The sequence below is a fragment of the Pristis pectinata genome, chromosome 21 (genome assembly GCF_009764475.1).
Source record: "Pristis pectinata isolate sPriPec2 chromosome 21, sPriPec2.1.pri, whole genome shotgun sequence".
Taxonomy (NCBI): Eukaryota; Metazoa; Chordata; class Chondrichthyes; order Rhinopristiformes; family Pristidae; genus Pristis; species Pristis pectinata.
Window position 1 is genome coordinate 1,401,493 of NC_067425.1, and position 18,219 is coordinate 1,419,711.

Below are 18,219 nucleotides of genomic sequence, written 5' to 3' on the forward strand. Positions count from 1 at the left end.
GGTTCCAAAGATTAAAAATGCCATTCAAAATTGCTCAACTTGTGCCGACCCAGGGAAGAACTGGGAACAAACTCCTGTAAACTGAATGCTCCCAAACACTTGTTGAGCCAACCTCCTCAGAAACTGGTTCCCACGTATATACTCTTTCTTAAAATAGTGATCTACATGGATTTCACAGAAGAGATTATAAACAGCTTAGTACCAGCAATAACTTGTATTTATATAGTACCTTTAGCACTGCAAAACATCAAAGGTTTAAATTACCACCAATACTTAAATCAGGACATTTTTCACACTGTGAGTAGTCATTACTCAATGCCTGAAGTTGATGACAGGAGATGCGACTCTGGTTTTCAAACACTGCAGGGCTATGGGAAGGAGCTGGGAAGGCAGCTTGGGATTGTTCCTGCAAAAGGCTGGTACAAGCTCAGTGGGCTGAAGCACCTCCTCCATTATTCCATACTACTGAATAAGAGGATACCTGATGACTTATCCTTAATGCAGAATGATGAACCAGCTAGCTTTGTGGAATCTCAGTTTTGTTTCAGAGACCTTCAGCCACAAATTTGCCTCTACTTTGAATTGGCTTCCAAGGCCTCTGGATAATTGTTTAGGTCTCCAATAGATGTACAATTGAATTCAAAATTAGACGCTGAGGAAAAACAACCACTGCACAATGTATAAAATCAGTCTCGGTAATACTTCACTGGCCCCAAACTAGTGAACCTGACAGAGTGTCAACAAGTCTTTCACTCAATTTTCTAGTCAAAAAGGAATTTGCCACAGGACAGGATGGATGTGCTTATACTGTAATAAAATCAATGGTTTCAAATCACACTTTATTGCTTGTGGCAAGGGCACTCCCTGCTCTAAATTCTTTCGCACTCCGGAATTGCTCACAGAACTTTACAACTCAGAAGGCGGCCATTTGGTCCATCTTGTCTGTGCTCATTCTTTTAAAAAGCTATCCAATCAGTGCCACTCCCCTTCCCTTCCCTGTTGCCCTATAATTTACTTCCCCTCCAGTATTTATCTAATTCCCTTTCAAAAGCTCCTACTGCATTGCTGCTATCACCCTTCCAGAGCACAATGTGCCACTTCAGGAACAGACTGCCCCGAATATGAGACTTGTGTGCTAAAAGTTGTAGTGTAGAACATTAAATCAAATTACAGTTGAAGGGGAAGCGACGAGCAAGATAATATTTAAGTGGATGAGTGAGAGTGTACGAGAGGCCTACGTCATGTGCAGACTGTTACACAATATTCTATCTCTCTGTAACGATTAGTGCCAGCACAGGTGTTTACTACTTGGGAGGGGGAAAGCTGAAATCACGGTTGTTGTTCTCAAACTGAGGCAAAGACCGAGCCAGCACATTGGCCCAGAATGAATATGGCTATAAGATGCTGAAGAGGCCAGGGTGGAAGCAGTTCTCCACTGAAGCACTGTGAGATTCTTTATAAACCAAGGCTGGGGTTGTTAGGGAATGTTGTGTTTCCAGTTCCTGTCAGGAGCCAATAACATTAGCAGGTGGATCACGAACACTAGGTGTTGCCTCCAGTCTCTTTACACCCATCTTGTACCATTGACAGAAGCCAACGAGCTAGCTGCTTACAGGTGGGATACAGGTCAAGCAGTGTCTGTGGAGAGGGAAACAGAGTTAAAATCTGAAGATTGAATTGGAGGAGAAAGGTGGAATAGCTTGATGCAAGGGCCAAGTTAGGGGTTGTTAGGAATGTGTCTAAATTTTCAGAAAGCATTTGTTAAGGCCCCTCAATAGCTAAAAGAAAGAATCATGGAATTAAACAGGCCTCAGTAAACTGGGCAACTACTTGACCTGTTAAATAGGAAACAGAACATTCCCATGACAAGGCCTCAGTGACTCACTAAGAGGGAATCATTGTTTTAACAGTGAAGATTGTTTGGATCTGCTAAAGGTTCACTTTAACAGAGAAAGGTGCACTCATGGTTTAATTCACTGAATTGCTATTGTACATTTGTGCTTTACAAGTTCTATGTTGTTCACCATCATGATGATTGTGTTAAGGTGGCACAGTGCAGACCGATTCGGCCATGTGTAATTTCTGATCAGCACAAGGTTGCTGCAGAGAGGACAATGACCAAAACACTCAAGACTATTGATCATCTTGTGTGCATCCAAACCTAGAGCAGCATTACTGTTCCAGGGGCAACTCCAAACACATGCCTGGCAGACACAGGTTCAGAGCTCTTTCCACTGCCATTTCATTGGGTGGCCACCGTTATAACCAATGGCTAACTGTCCAGCTTCAGGCTCAGGTACAAGGTCAGCTCACAAGGAGAATGCACTGACTTACAGTGTGCAAGAGCTGCCTGTGTTATGAAGGCATTTATATTGCTGATGGAAGCAGAATTATTAGGGAATCAAGTACAGTGCAAACTGCCACATCATGCCAGCTCATATGATAGATTAAACCTTTTTGTAGTCAGCTGGATGCCTGATTCACAGAGAAACCAATTCCCATATTTATTAACATCTGAACTAAATTATTGTGAAATTCACACAAGGAGAGTTCCACTTTGCCCAATATAGAATACAACACATCATATACATCGGGACAAACCACATTAACACAAATCCACAGAGCTTTGGTATTTCTTGGCAATAGCTAATGCACAGGCAGTAACGACACACTGAACTTGTGGGAGTTTGACCGGCTTCCAACAGCAGATCTGTACCACTGGCTCTCATCGATGATCAACAGTACCCTGAGTCAACCTTCCCGGATGGCTGTCAGATTATCCAATCTGCTCTGGAGAGTTGACTTCGATCCAATCTTCAATTGCTGGTCTGTTGCCTTGAGCCAGCTCAACCCAGAGACATAAATTCACCTTCAGGGGAGATGGTGGTCAGGTTACTTGGGCTGACTTAGTGACCACTGGAAACTGATGTCAAGAAGTTGTTTAACAAGGCCAGGGTGGCCCCAGAGGAGGGGAACTGGGAATCAGAGAGAAGTGGCAGAGGACTGGGAAGTAAAGAGTATCACTGCTTGGTAGGCAAGGGTGTGTTGATGCTGAAGGGGCAATGTGCGCTTGAAGACTGAAGGAGTGGTGGTGGAAGGATAGGCGAGGTCAAAGATGAATAGAAGCATTGGGCAGGGAGGAGAATCAATGCACAGGCTGAGTCAGGTGATCTCAGTAATGAGGCTGGCAGATTGGTGAGGCCGGTGTGGTGAGAAGGAGTGAAGAAGTGCCCCCAGGAACAAACAGTGATGTAAGACTTAGCAATGAGGATCTTTGAAAGAGACGCACAACAAAAGGGGCATCCCAGTGAGGAGACAAGGATGTGCGACTGTTATCAGTAGTGTATCAAAGGCTCCACAAGTAGTTGGTGAGGGTGTCACCTGCAAAGTGTTGGATGTAGACAACCAGTGATGACCTCTGCTGGCTATTGAGGGAGGTGCTAGCAACTGACAGTAGGAGGGTGGAACTTAAGATAAACAAGAGGGAAGGTGGTCAGGATCAGGGAGCAGGCCAGAGTCTGTGCCAGGTGCTTGGATGAGAAGAGAATTCCAAAGGTGAGGCATAATGAAGGTGGGCTCAGCCATGAGGATCTGAAGGCTGTTCCAGCAACAAGAGGAGCAAAGCTCAGCTGGTAACTTAGCGGAATGTTGCTAAAAGGAAAAAAAGATGCAAAGAGCATAAATGGGGCCCAGGGGAGAAGTGGGCATGGAAGAGTGTGTAAAGCAAGGTTTGACAAAGGGAGACAAACATCTGGACAGCAGCCAACGTGTGCTGAGCCTAGATAAAGGCAAACCTTTGGTAAACAGAGAGCTAGAAAAAGCAAAGAAGTCTGCTCATCACTTCACGTTTGCAGAAACCCTCCCCAGCACCATCCTATTGAGGTCTACACCTTAGAAATATTGTTCATCTCAGTTAGGATCATCAAATATTTGAATAAACTATTGTGGCTTGGCTGTTGAATAATCTACAATTGTTTCAGGTTATTTAGGATTATCCCCAATTGTTATAGCTGGGAGGTGTCCCATATCCATTCACCACATCTCTTTCTTTGATCCGGTGTTGTTACAGTGGTCAATGGGACTGACAGAGGCAGTTTCCCATACACGTACAAATGAAGGATCTGAACCAAATCCCTCGTCTTCCAGCTCAGGGGAAAAAAGGCACAAGGGGTCTGCATCAAAAACACCCAGGTTTTGGCAACAACATTAATTTAGCACTAATGCCTTGTATCTTAATTAACATTTGAACCACATTCACCAGTACTAAATAGATCAATTTCTTGCCATCATCATAATCAACACTGATCACTAGTACACTTCAGTGCACCGGTTTGTGTCTGTTACATGATGACCCTGAACCGTCATGTGACACATCCATGGCATGCATCCAGCAACTGCTCGTGTAATTCATTCAAATAGTGACCATCTGCACAGAATTATATAGCACACGGACGGGGTCAAGCAAGCAAATCCAGGTCAGAGAGACATCAATTATTCCCATTCAGTTCTAACACCAACGCTCTACACTTTTCTTTCTGAGGACTATCAGTAACGTCAAGGCAATGAGGGCCGGAGGGGAAGGCTGAAGTCATCGAGGGCAAAGGGGAGGGGGAGCAGGAGGCTGGAATCCCCGGCTGCATGAGGACACTGGAATCCCTGAGGGCTGGAGGGGGAGGCTGGAATTCTGGAGGGTTAGTCAGAATTCCTGAGGGCCAGAACGGGAGGCTGGAATTCCCGAGGATATCCCCTCGGCATCACAGGTAGACAGTGTGGTGAAAAAGGCGTTTAGCACTCTGGCCTTCATCAGTCAGGGCATTGAGTACAGGAGTTGGGACATTATGTTGCAGTTGTGTAAGTCGTTGGTGAGGCCGCACTTGGAGTACTGTGTACAGTTTTGATCATGCTGTTATAGGAAAGACGTGGTTAAACTGGAAAGAGTGCAGAGAAGATTTACGAGGATGTTGCCAGGACCAGAGGACTTGTGATACAGGGAGAGACTGGCCAGGCTGTCTTTATTCCCTGGAGCGGAAGAGAATGAGGGGTGACCTTACAGAGGTTTATAAAATCATGAAGATTTTATGATTTCATGAAGATGTGGACAGTAGCAGTCTTTTCCCAAGGGTAGGGGAATACAAAACTAGGGCGCATAGATTTAGGGTGAGAGGGGAAAGATTTAAAAAGGACCAGAGGGGCAACTTTTTCCTGCAGAGGGTGGTGAGTGTATGGAACAAGCTGCCAGAGGAAGTGGTTGAGGCAGGTACAATAGTACCTGGATACATATATGTAAGAAGCACTTGGACACGTATAGACAGGGGTGGGGCTTGGACGGATATGGGCTGAACAAAGGAAATTGACTAGCTGGGTGGGTACCATGGTCAGCATGGACTGGTTGGGCCAAAGGGCCTGTACACGTGCTGTATTGCTCTATGACTCTATCCATGGGAGAGATGGATAGAGTCAGAGGGAATGTCAGAGACCAGTAAAGGATGGGATGGTGAGGTTGGGAAAAACCTTCACAAATGCATGTTCTGCCAATCAGAAAATGTGGGAATATACAGGAACGTGTGAAAGGATCAACCAGTCAAGTCAAGGCAATGAGCTGCCTGGCTTCATAACATTATCATCACTAAGTAAATGTGTTTAATGGAAAATAATATCCATTTCATGGGCTAACTTTTACTTCCCAAAACACAAGCAAATAAAAATTAAGGCCTGGTTATCCATTCCAATGCCTTTCAGACAAGGTGGGCCAATGGGTACTGGCTGCAGCTGACAGCTGTGAAAGGAAGAGCTGGTGTTCAGCGACTCCCTGGTACGCAGGCCCCAGACTCACATGGGCCTGCCGTAAGTCTGGCATGAGCTGGGAGCTACATCTGGTGTGGGACCAGATTCCCCAACCTGATGGATAGGGATTCCCTACCTGGAGATGTGGAGAAGCAAGGTTTATTCTTTAGTTATTTTAATGATTTTCATTATCTCTTAGCATTTTAATTGATTTTATTTTTAAAGAAATGCTTAAATGTGCTGCAGAAGTTTGTCGTAGGTTACAATGGCATTTTAGACAGGATGTAGAGTTGGGCGGAGAAGTGGCAGATGAAGTTCAATCCGTAAAAGTGTGAGGTGATACACTTTAGAACAAACTTCAAGGCGGAGTATAAGATTAATGGCAGGGCTCTGAGCAGCGTGGAGGAACAAAGAGGGATCTTGGGGTTCAAGATACCTCGAAGTTGCCATGCAAGTTGATAGGGGGGTTAAGAAGGTGTATGGTGTGCTGGCCTTCATTAGTCGGGGGATTGAGTTAAGAGCCATGAGGTAACGTTGCAGCTCTATAAAACTCCGGTTAGACCACACTTGGAGTATTGTGTTCAGTTGTGGTCGCCTCATTATAGGAAGGATACAGAAGCTTTAGAGAGGGTGCAGAGGAGATTTACCAGGATGCTGCCTGGATTAGAAAGTATGTTTTAGTGGAAAGGCTGAGCGAGCTAGGGCTTTTCTCTTTGGAGTGACAGAGGATGAGAGGCGACTTGATAGAGGTGTACAAGATTATGAGGGGCATAGATAGAGTGGACAGCCGGCACCTTTTTCCCAGGACAGCAATGGCCAACACCAGATGACATCCATTTAAGGTCAGAGGAGGAAAGTTTAGCGGAGATGTCAGTAATAGATTTTTTACACAGAGTGGTGGGTGCGTGGAATGCACCGCCGGGGTGGTGGGAGAGGCTGATACAATAGGGGCATTTAGGAGACTTAGGTTGGCACATGGGTATAAGAAAAATGGAAGGTTATGGGCTGTGCAGGAGGGAAGGCTTAGATTGATCAAGGAGTAGGTGATAGGTCGGCACAACATCATGGGCCGAAGGGCCCGTACTGTACTGTACTGTGCTATGTTCTATGAATTGTTTCTGGACATGAGAAACATTTCAAAGCTTGGAAAAGCCTCACAGGCTTTGACTGAAGGTTGGGCTCAGTCCCCAGCCTGCCAACGGAGGGGCCTCAGACTGCACCAGCTGAGCCCCACTCCTCCTCGCCCAACCTCCAGGATGGAAACAAAAGACGCTGCAGATTCTGGAACTTAGAACTAAAACAGAACGACGGAAGAACTCAGCAGGACAATCCGCATCTGTGGAGGCAAAAGGTGAAAGTCGACGAAAAGGTGAAAGGTTGCCAGTGTATAGTAGGATGAAGGAGATGTGGGATGGAGGCTGGTAGACCATCTAGTTCCACCTATCACCTCGCAACTTCTACCCCAACCCCTATGTACTGGCAATCTGTCTGATGCAGGGTCTCAACCCAAAGCATCAAATTTCACCTTGTGCCTCCAGCTCATTTGTCCCTCCACATACTGCCCAGACAAGTGTTAATGGGCTGGGGCAGTGGGCCTGATCCACTGAAATTCACCTGAGAGGGGTCCCATTGAAAGGTGGGATGAAAAGGTAAGGCATTTGGGAATGGATCCATAAGAGACAATTACCAATAAAGGAACCAGGTAATGATACCGTAGGTCAGGTCTGGTTGTACCAGACCTTGGTAGGAAGCAGATACATTGGTGTTCAGAGATGATTTTGCAGAATGGGCCCAGCAGTGAGAGGCTTTAGTTTAGCAGGTGACTGGAAAAGTTACAGCGGCTGTCTTTAAAGGGGAGGAGGGTGGGAAGAGATCCAATAAAAATCACGAGGGGACTAGGTAAGGTGAATAAAAACCAAAAAGTGTTTCCAGTGGTGGAAAGGAGTTATTGTGGAGCAATGTTTTCCTCATAATCTGAACATCAGAGTTTACCAGTGTGAATCTAACAAAGTACCAGCAACAACTTCAGGAACACTGTGATTGACACTTCTTTATTTACTGCATTCAACAAAGTCTATTGAAGCTGTAGAGAAGGGTACTGCCAGTCTGATATTACTAACACATTCAGAAGATGAAGCTTCAGTGGAAATAAGAGGAAAAGAAAGACTGCCTTTACATAACATCACTTGAGATCCAGCTGTAAGGTGCTCTGGGACAGCCTGTCTCTGAGGTATTTCATTGTTGCTATGTAATACGAGTGTGTGACTGAACGAATGAGCCCAAGAGTGAGTGAGCCGAAGAAATGGACTGCCAGAGAGTACCGCATCCAGGAGCTGGAAAGCCTTGGCGCTGGAACCTGCCTTTCATTGGGAAGTGCCGAGTCAGACTTCCCTTTGAGAATAACATGAGGTGGAAATGGCAAGCTCCATCAGTCCACCTCAGCCAGGTTTCTATTTGGATCTTATCCCAGCCCTGCCAGCCTGTCATCTCCCTCTCAGCCCTGGACATCTTCTGTTGAATTACAAACCTGCTCAATTCCTTTCTGATACTTTGACAGACTTCTCATTCACTGTGCTGGCAACATCCTGTTATAAAAATTAATTCCGAAGTGTGAAGTAGTTACACTTAGTTTGTGGTTTCCTTTGACAATAATCACACACCACTGTACTGTAGTCAAAGTAAAATAGTAATGCTTGCAAATTGTCCTGTTGAGGAATGTATAACTGGGACTTGAAAGAATGGACTCCTGGATGACCGAATCTGTGAGATTCCTTGCTGCGCAGGTAACACAGGTGGTTAAGACAAAACGCAAAATGTTCCAAGCAAATACTACCCAACATCCTACAGCACTCTTTCCAAGACCTCCAAGTTTCGTGGCTTGGTGATTAAGATATGTCTAAAGTGAATTATGTTAAGGAAACATAGCAGAGAGCTTGCTTGTAAGTAATGGTAATGATGTTTCAGCACCGAAAGAGTTAATGGAGCTAAAGCAGGAATCAGTCCTGCCAAAAATAAGAAATCAGTTCTAGCTGGTGCACAGGTTAACTAAGTCAGTGATCGATTTTAATGATTTTAATATGAGCTGCTGGGTCCTAAGCAGAGAGCTAGTTGTAAAAATACATGAAACTAACTTTAACAAATGAGTCTTTGGGAGAAGCTGTCTGAAAACACGCTTTTTCTGAATGGATAAGTCGAGAAGAAAACATCAGACCCTGTTGATATTAACATTTTAAAACATTTATCTTACTTTTAAAAGGTTAAGCTGGGTTTGGAAAAATAACTTGAGTCTGTTCAGGAGCAAAGCCAAAGCCTCGAGGGCACACATGTGCATTTTCCCAAAAGGGTCTTTGGTTTGCCTATTTTATAACCAGCCCTGCATAGCACAAGAGTTTGAAGCATATGGCTAGACAGATGCTTCTGGCTCCAATTCAAGGCTGACAGAAATGAAAGAAAAAAAAGATGGAAAGTTTTCCCCCAGTGAAGAGCCTTGGGTACCTGGATCTTTTCCTGTCTGCGCTGCTGCTCGGCAAATTTTTTAGTCAGTGCTTGCTTTTTTGCCCTCAGCTCCTTTATATCATCTTCCCCTCCGCTGCCTTCAGGCTCAGTGTCCTGTCCCTCGTATTCTTCAATGATGACATCTTCTTCCTGTGCACAAATGGTTGGCAACAGAACTGAAGTGAGGAACAGTGAAAAATGAGAGTGCTACTAACAAGATGCAGCAAGGCGCTGCCATCTTCAATATTCAGCCCCATACATTAAACAAAAGTTCAGGAACACAGACTTGAGCTATATCATATTCATGCCTTGGTGATTAATAATGCCTTGATAAGGACAAAGGCTGCCAGAAATCTAGATAAACATGGATTACCAAGCCGGTCTGGTAGCTCTAGTGGACTCCAAACCCAGATTTCTGAAGTTAAATTCTAACACTGACGGATATTTGAAAACACCAAGCCTCTTGGAGTACTTCCATAAGTCCCGCATCATGCTATTGGCAGAGTTCAAGCAGAGCCCTGCCCCAGCACAGCTCACCTCTGGCCACAGAGGCAAAGCTGCATGATTGGGCAGCCAACCAAAGATGCAAACGGCAGGCACCGCCCTGCTAGGGAAGAAGGTCACATCTGCTCCACTGTCACCCTACCACTTATTGGCACCAAAGGCTGGAAGTAGCGATTCCAAGTATCTCACCTGATTCCGCATAACCCAGCTTGCCTGTGTGAAAAGCCAGCACTCAGTCGTCACACCCTTCACTTCATAAGTGGAAAAAAGTCTTGCTAATGCTTCACACTACTGCACAGCTGAAAACCATTCACTCCAGAGAATTCAGAGCACTGGTAGTGTCTGTGTGCTCTTTGCTGGCCAGGAAGGCAGGCCTCTGGCTCCCGCTCTGCACCACAGCATGCAAGTTTGAGAACAGCAACTTATGGAATATTAATTGCACTGCTAGGTGTCAATAGCTTGGCCAGTGCTGCAACTACAAGTGTTACTGACAGCTGGGGTGGGAGACGGCGGTGCAAAGATCACAGAAGACCCATGAGACTTCAATAATTTTGAGGTAATTTGGTTCAAAAGTTCACGGGATAAATAAACACACTTGCCACTCTAAGTGCCCCCAGCCTTAGCACTGCTTGTAATTCTTGGGCTTCACTTGGACAGCTCCAACTCTTTAAAAGAAGTGGCCTGTGATGTCATTGGGGGTTTAGGGGTGAGGGAGGTGTATGAACAATGAGGCTTTCAGTAAAAAGTTGGGGACCACTAGTTTAGATAGTCAGGACACCTATAGCAGTGACCACTATGATCTCAATCAGGGATTCATTACTAGACAGAATTTAAATTATTTGTCACTACTAATTTAGGTTTGGGACTTACTGCATTATCAGCCCACTGTGGTACAGAAGGCAGTTTGAACTTGAATCACTGAACAGCAGACTCGCTGGTGTCCACCCACAGCCATGTGTATATTCTGCTATAACATATACAGATGGTATAAAGCCTGGCTACAGAGGTACCAGCTGGCTCAGAGACTGAGTTTATTCTGCAAGTATCACATGAGTTGGTGCTAGATGATGTAGACCAGGGAAAAGACAGCTTCTGAGTCCCACTGAAGCCCTGACAACTGCACCAGCCACACCTGCCTGTGACCACTAGGCTGAGTATCTTGGAACACTGCTACTTCCTAGATGTTTTGGTTCGAGAGTAAATGACTGGAAAAGAGGCAAGGATTTCATGGCATGGAACAGAATACAGAGGGTTTACACGGAGTGAAGCAGGCTGGTGGGACAGAGCACTGAGCAGGCCTACAACTACTCACAGCTTGGTCAGACATTGCCCCTGGAACCCATACTCAGCAAAAGACAGCAGTTTTAAGGGAGAAAGAAAACTGGCAAGCTGAGGCAGCCGAAGGAGTCTCATCCCTACACAATGAGAGAAATTAGGCAGTTCAGGTAACTTTCGGATGAGTGTGTGGCACCCATTGGGATCTGAAGTGTGGCACCCAACAACATGGGTTAGGCCCTTTGAAGAAAGCCAGGTGCCACTGCTTTATGAGAATCACAAACTGAGAATAAACTTTGAATAAATGACTTTTGCCTCCAGTGTCATCTCCAGATCGCTGAGACATTTTTTCCTTGCACCACTCTGGCAACACAGGGAGATCCATGCCTCAAGTGAGAGTGACGTTTGAGACACTGTGCCCCATGGATCTGTGAGCCATTAGCCAAGCAACAGCTGTGGCAGAATCCAGCTGGCACCACACTTTTGTGCTGACTACAAACTGGGGTATCTCAGCTTAGTTAGACCATAAGATATAGGAGCAGAATTAGGCCATTTGGCCCATTGAGTCAGTCTGCTCTGCCACTCAATCATGACTGATTTTTTTTTCCAGCCCCATTTTCCTGCCTTCTCCCCATAACCTTAAACATCCTGACCAACCAAGAACCTGTAAGTTGTACTTTTTTTCTTTAAAATTGTAAAAATGCTCAATACTTGAATCAGATGTTGAGCATTTGCTGGCAAGCCAGTAAATGAAAGAATGCTCCCTTGGTAACATGGTACATTCCAGTCTCCTCTTTGCCAACTGGTCAAATTGATGGATCCAATGCCCTCCCATTTTATCTTTAAGGCACTGACTCCAGCTGGGCAGTTTTAGAGGCACCTGATATGTTCCTTTTGTGCTCCTCCTTATGTCATGAGCAGTGATGTCAGGTGCTCACCGTGAGGGACCTCAATAGCTGGCTTCTCCTCTTCCAATGACTCGAGAGGGAGGAGTAGGAACTCTACTTCATTTGTCTGGGGATAGGGAGCCCAACCTGTTATTCCATGGACCAATCCAACAGGAATGGGAAGGGCATGTTCAGAGTGCAATTTTTTGAGAGTGCCAAAATGGTTGATCATTCAGTAACACAGAGAGGTTGCTCCATAAGGACTGGGCAGGAACAGAGACTGTGGGCAGGGACAGAGACTGTGGGCAGGGGCAGGGACAGAGACTGTGGGAAGGTTGGAGAGCTGAACGGGGTAAGACACAAATCTACACCCAGAGAGATTTGAAGCATTCAACATCTGCAATGAAATTAAAGTGGTTCACTGATACAGATGTCTTTGTTGCTCAGCTCACCAGTTTCCACACCTCGCTGTGATCCATATGGTAAACTAAGGAAAGAGCAATGGGAGGTAAAAGAACACTGATGCTGAGGTCAAACTGGAGATTTCAAATTGGAGGATGGTTAATATTGTTGAGTAAGAGTAGCCTGAGATATGGCACAAAGGTCGAGAGATGAAGCTAAGAAGTAGTCAATGATTCAGCTGAATGGCTGCCTCTTTGATATTCTCCCATATTACCACATTCAATTGTTACATATTTTATCTCTGTATAAAAACATTTACCTGCAAGGGGTGGGGGAAGTGAGAGTGCAGTTGGTGGGTGGCATGTGTTAGCGAGTGACAAGCAATATGGCAGCTGATCAACCAAGGATGTCATCAAAAAGGCACAGATTCAGTGGGAATTTGGTTACCTATTCAGCTGTGGTTATAGCAAGAAACAGATGTCTCAAACCGTCATTGTCCAATCTATGTGAGGGATACATGTGCATTCACAAGATGAACTGATTCAGAGTGAAACGAGCATTTAGTGAACAAAGAGCTGGAGACAGTGCAGCTTTAAGGGAGTATATGAAAAAGCAGGAACACCAGCAAAATCCCTAATCATATCAGGATGTGGGCTGCTGTTCAATTTTCCACACAAACCAATGAGTTTGTCTCTTCCTGTATCAGTGCTCCAAGCAAGGCCCCCTGTGAAATCAGTGCCACAGCTATAAACTTTATCCTACTCCTGAACCTTGACCTTGCCGAGGTTAGCTCCATTAAATCATCCATTAAAAAGTGAAATAGAAAACAGCATGTGGATCTCGTAGCAGCAGTGGAATTTCAGGAAATGGAATAAAAAAAAACCCTCTGGTGTGCTGTACCTGATCCTCCAGTTGTTTTCCCTGCTGGCCTCCATCTTCCTTTCCCAGGCTGTCTGGGATGGGTGCCATTGACACATATTTTCCACCCTTGAATGCCAACAGAGGTTCTTCTTGGCCGCACAGAGCTTCCAGGAAGTACTTTAGCACTGTGACCCTCTTGCAGTCAGCCGCTATTACCTAGTGTTTTGGGGAGGAAACCAGAACATTAGCAGGGGGAAAAAAAAACACATTGTTGGTCAAATGCCAAAAGGCTCATGAGAAACGTGTCAAACGGCATTGAGGCTACCAGGAGGACAGCTAAGACTGGGCTGAGGAAGGGATCAGAAGCCACAGGGATGGTCACAAGCGGAACCAAAAACACAGAGCAGAGTCGTCGCTACGTGCCACCGACATCACGAGAGGAACATAAAAAGACCAGCAGGGCGTTTGGAAGATGGTTTAAGTCACAAAAAGGAAACTAAGAGCATTTCCACAATAGCATCAACTTCCTCCTTTCTTTAATTTTAACTACCCATTATCATATTGCTCGTCAGCCACTTGACATTGGTATGACCTGTGACCACAAAACCAGAATCTCAGGCTTGACCTTAAACCAGGGGTACAGACATGAAGTCATCTGGAGTGTGCTGTTTCAGGTCGGGTGCTGACATAGATTCATGCACACTTCTACAAACTGCTGACTGCACAGAGCATCAATTCTGAAAACAATAATGTGATCTTTTCCAATTATTGTTAAGTAATCAAGGGGATTTCTTTCCCCACAAAAGTATAAAATGAAACATTTTTGCATTCAGTGGATGTGGGAATGTGTATTCCTCACACTGTACTGGCCACAGCTGCAGAAAGGGCTGCCCTGTGGTTCAGTTAAAACTTACTGAAATGGGTCATTACATACATCAAAATAAAAAAACTAAGCAGCAAAATTCCAAAGAAGGCATACTAATAGTTAATAAATTACAAGATTAGGAATAGAAACTCAGGTTATTCTAAAGGAAAGTGTTCATTATCTGCCATGCCCGGCTGCCGAAGACCACAGCCCCATTACTGCAAGGGATGGTATGTGGGAGTGGGGCACCCATCAGACGATGGAAGAGACCTGACCAGTCACTGACCTAGGAGGGGGGGTGGTGTAGAAAGAGGTGTGGTGGGTGGTTGGGAGAAGAACTGTTGGGTATGGTGGGTTGGGAGAGCAAGGGGTGGGAGGGAGAAGAGGGTTGGGGAGGGTGTGGACAAAGGAGCAGGGCAGGGGTATGGAAGGAGGGGGTGGGATGGTGTGGGGGGTTGAGGGGGGTGAGGAAGGCAGAGGAGCGAAAGGGGCGGGAGGAGAGGGGCAGGGGGGTGAGGGGAGGAGGGGGCGGGGGGTGAGGGAGGAGGGGGCGGGGGGTGTGAGGGAGGAAGGGACGGGGGTGTGAGGGAGGAGGAGGCGGGGATGAGGGAGGAAGGGGTGAGTGATGAGGGAGGAGGCGGGGGTGTGAGGGAGGAGGGGGCGGGGGGGTGTGAGGGAGGAGGGGGCGGGGGTGTGAGGGAGGAGGAGGTGGGGATGAGGGAGGAAGGAGGCGGGGGTGTGAGGGAGGAGGGGGCGGGGGTGAGAGGGAGGAGGGAGTGGGGGTGTGAGGGCGGGGGGTGAGCAGGAGGAGGGGGTGGGGGATGAAGGAGGAGGGGGCGAGGTATGAGCTGGGTGGGCAGCAGAGGAGAGGTGGGTGGGGTGAGGAGGGAGGGAAAAGGGCTGGGGGTGAAAGTACAGAGCTGGAAGGAGGGGGAGGGGAGTGTGGGAGGGAGGTGGGGTGCGGGGTGGGAAGAGATAGGGCACAGGATCAGTGGTTTCCTCAGTGAGCCAGTGAGGACATGAGGGATCCAGTGGCCAGTACTGCTTGAGTGAGCGAGTCTGAGGAAGCAATAAGTTGGGCAGGCCAATGGCAGACGGAATTTAAGTCCTGACAAGTGTGAGGTGATACAGTTTGGGGAGATCTAATTAAGAGTTGGACAGGCACCAAGAATGGTGGGGCCTTAGCGAGTACTGAGGAACAGAGGGACCTTAGTGAACAAGTCCAAAGATACCTACAGGTGGCAGCACAGCTAGACAGGGTGATGAACTAGGAGATTCGTAATCTGCTGGGGGCTAGATCTGTGGCAGTTAGGGCTGGTAACACAGGGTCACATGAGAAGTCCAGGTACGACCTCCAGAAGTCATTGCGAGCACAAAAAGGCAATTTTGGACTAAATTGGAATCATGGATGGACACTCGACAGCCATGGCAGAGCTTGCACAATATTACTTTCTACAATGAGCTCCATGCCCCTTATGCACGCTTTGACAGGGAGAGCTATGACACACCCACACGAGCCCCCACATCTCCAGATGACCCTGTAATCTCAGTCCCTGAGACCGATGTCCAGGCATCCTTCAAGAGGATAAACCCATGAAAGGTGTCTGGTCCAGACGGCATACCTGGCCCAGTGCTAAATATCTGTGCGTACCAACTGGCTGGAGTATTTACGGACATGTTCAACCTCTCGCTTCTGTGGTCTGAGGTTCCCACCTGCTTCAAAAAGGCATCTATTGTACCGGTGCCCAGGAAGAGCGTGGTGACCTGCCTCAATGACTACTGTCAGGTAACGCTTACATCAACTGTAATGAAGTGCTTCGAGAGGCTGGTTTTGGCGCGAATCAACAGAGATGACCAGGATCCGCTTCAATTTGCCTACTGCCACAACAGGTCAACAGCAGGTGTGATTTCTCTGGCTCTTTGCTCTGCTCTAGACCATCTGGACAACAGGAACACATATGTCAGGCTGCTGTTCATTGAGTATAGCTTGACATTCAACACAATCATCCCAGCCAAACTCATCACCAAGCTTCAAGACCTGGGCCTCTGTACCCTCCCTCTGCAACTGGATCCTCGACTTCCTCATCAGCAGACCTCAATCAGTGAGGATTGGTAACAACATCTCCTCCTCACTGACCATCAACACAGGTGCACCTCAAGGCTGCGTGCTTAGCCCCCGCTTGACTCTCTATACACACGACTGTGTGGCTAAGCACAGCTCCAATATGATACACAAATTCGCCAATGACACCACTGTTGGACGAATCACAGGTGGGGATGAGTCACCGTACAGAAGCAAGATAGGACACCTGGTTGAGCGGTGCCATAACAACAACCTCTCGCTCGACGTCAGTAAAACTATAGAGCTGATTGTCGACTTCAGGAAGGGGAAGGAGGGTGAACATGCGCCAGTCAACATTGGGGGATTGGCAGTGGAGAGTCTGCAGATTTAAATTCTTGGGCATGAACCTATTTGATGACCTGTCCTGGGCCCAGCACACAGATGCAATCACAAGGAAGGCGTGCCAGCATCTTTACTTTCTTAGGTTAAGGAGGTTCGACTTGTCACCGAACACTCTACCGATGTACAAACTTCTACAGATGTACTGTTGAAAGTATCATGACAGGTTGAATCACGGCCTGGTACAGCAATTCAAATGTGCAGGAATGTAAGAAGCTGCAGAAAGTAGTGGACTCAGCCCAATACATCACTGCCACACCCCTCCCCAGCATCGGTAGTATCTACACGAGGTGCTGCCTCAAGAAGGCAACATCGATCACCAAAGACCTTGACCATCCAGGCCGTGCCATCTTCTCACAGCTCCCATCGGGCAGGAGGTACAGAAGCCTGAAGTCCCACACCACCAGGTTCAGGAACAGCTGCTTCCCTTCAACCATCCGGTTTTTGAACCAACCTGCACAAGCCTAATCACTACCTCAGTACAGCAACACTGTGATCACTTTGCACGACAATAGACTTTGTTTTTCTTTTGTTCTAATTGTGTTCTTTCTTATATAATTTTCTATAATTTATGGTTGTTAATTTATATTTGAATGTTGTGTATCTGATGCCTTGTGCCCGTGATTCTGCTGCTGCAGGTAAGTTTTCCATTGCACCTGCGCACATGACAATAAACCCGACTTTGAACTTTGAAGAAGGCATACAGAATGCTGGCTTTCACTAGCCAGATACATGATAAGAGGGAGGTCTTGATACAACTTTATTGGGTCAGGCCATACCTGGAGTGTGCAGTTCTGGTCTCCACACTATCGGAAGGAGGTGAATGCATCAGAGGGTGCAGAAGAGATTCACCAGGATGGGGAGGGGAGAGATCGACTGAAGTACACAATGCTATGTGGGGGCATAGATAGAGTTAAAAAAAAGAAACTTTTCCCCGTAGCAGAGGTGTCTAATATTTGAGGGTATAAGGTTAGGTTGAGGGGAAGGAGGTTTAGAGGGGATCTGAGGAAGGACATCTTCACTATAGAGTGGATGGAATCTGGAAGACCCGGCCTGAGAGGGCGGTGGAGGCAGGTACTCTCACAGTACTTTAGTATCTGGACTTAAATCACCAAGGCATAGTAAGTTACAGACACAGGGCTGCTAAATGGGATTCACATAGGACTGAAGGGCCTGTTTCTGTATTGTCTCACTTCATGAAGAAGGGAAAAAAAGCAATAGTAAGAGGGAAAACAAGAATGAAATCATGCAATAATACATCATACAGCACGGAGACAGGCCCTTCCAACTCATCCATGCTGACCAACCAAAGGCCATTCTGTCTATCCTGTTTGTACTAGTCCTTTGAAAGGAACTGTATCAGTCCTACCTGCTTGCTCCTTCCCCATAGATTTTCCATTTTGAAAATCATAGAACCATAGAAAACTACAGTACAGGAAACAGGCCATTTGGCCCTTCTAGTCTGTGCCGAAACGTTATTCTGCTAGTCCCATTTACCTGCCCCCAGCCCATACCTCTCCAGACCTCTCTCATCCATGTATCTATCCAATTTACTCTTAAAAGTTAAGAGCGAGCCCTCATTTACCACATCAGATGGCAGCCCATTCCACACTCCCACCACTCTTTGAGTGAAGAAGTTCCCTCTAATGTTCCCCCTAAACCTTTCCCCTTTCACCCTAAAGCCA

At 46.5% G+C, this 18,219-nt stretch overlaps 1 protein-coding gene across 4 annotated transcripts in view; it reads right to left on the reverse strand.

The window, feature by feature from the left end:
- Positions 1 to 18,219, reverse strand: part of smg6 (SMG6 nonsense mediated mRNA decay factor) — a 305,342-nt gene that overhangs the window by 61,507 nt on the left and 225,616 nt on the right. For all 4 annotated transcript variants that reach the window (XM_052035245.1, XM_052035247.1, XM_052035248.1 and 1 more), the window contains 2 exons: positions 13,248 to 13,424; positions 9,280 to 9,429 (listed from right to left, as the gene is read on the reverse strand). In XM_052035245.1, the coding sequence (XP_051891205.1) occupies positions 9,280 to 9,429; positions 13,248 to 13,424 (327 nt within the window). The remainder of the gene's footprint in view (positions 1 to 9,279; positions 9,430 to 13,247; positions 13,425 to 18,219) is intronic.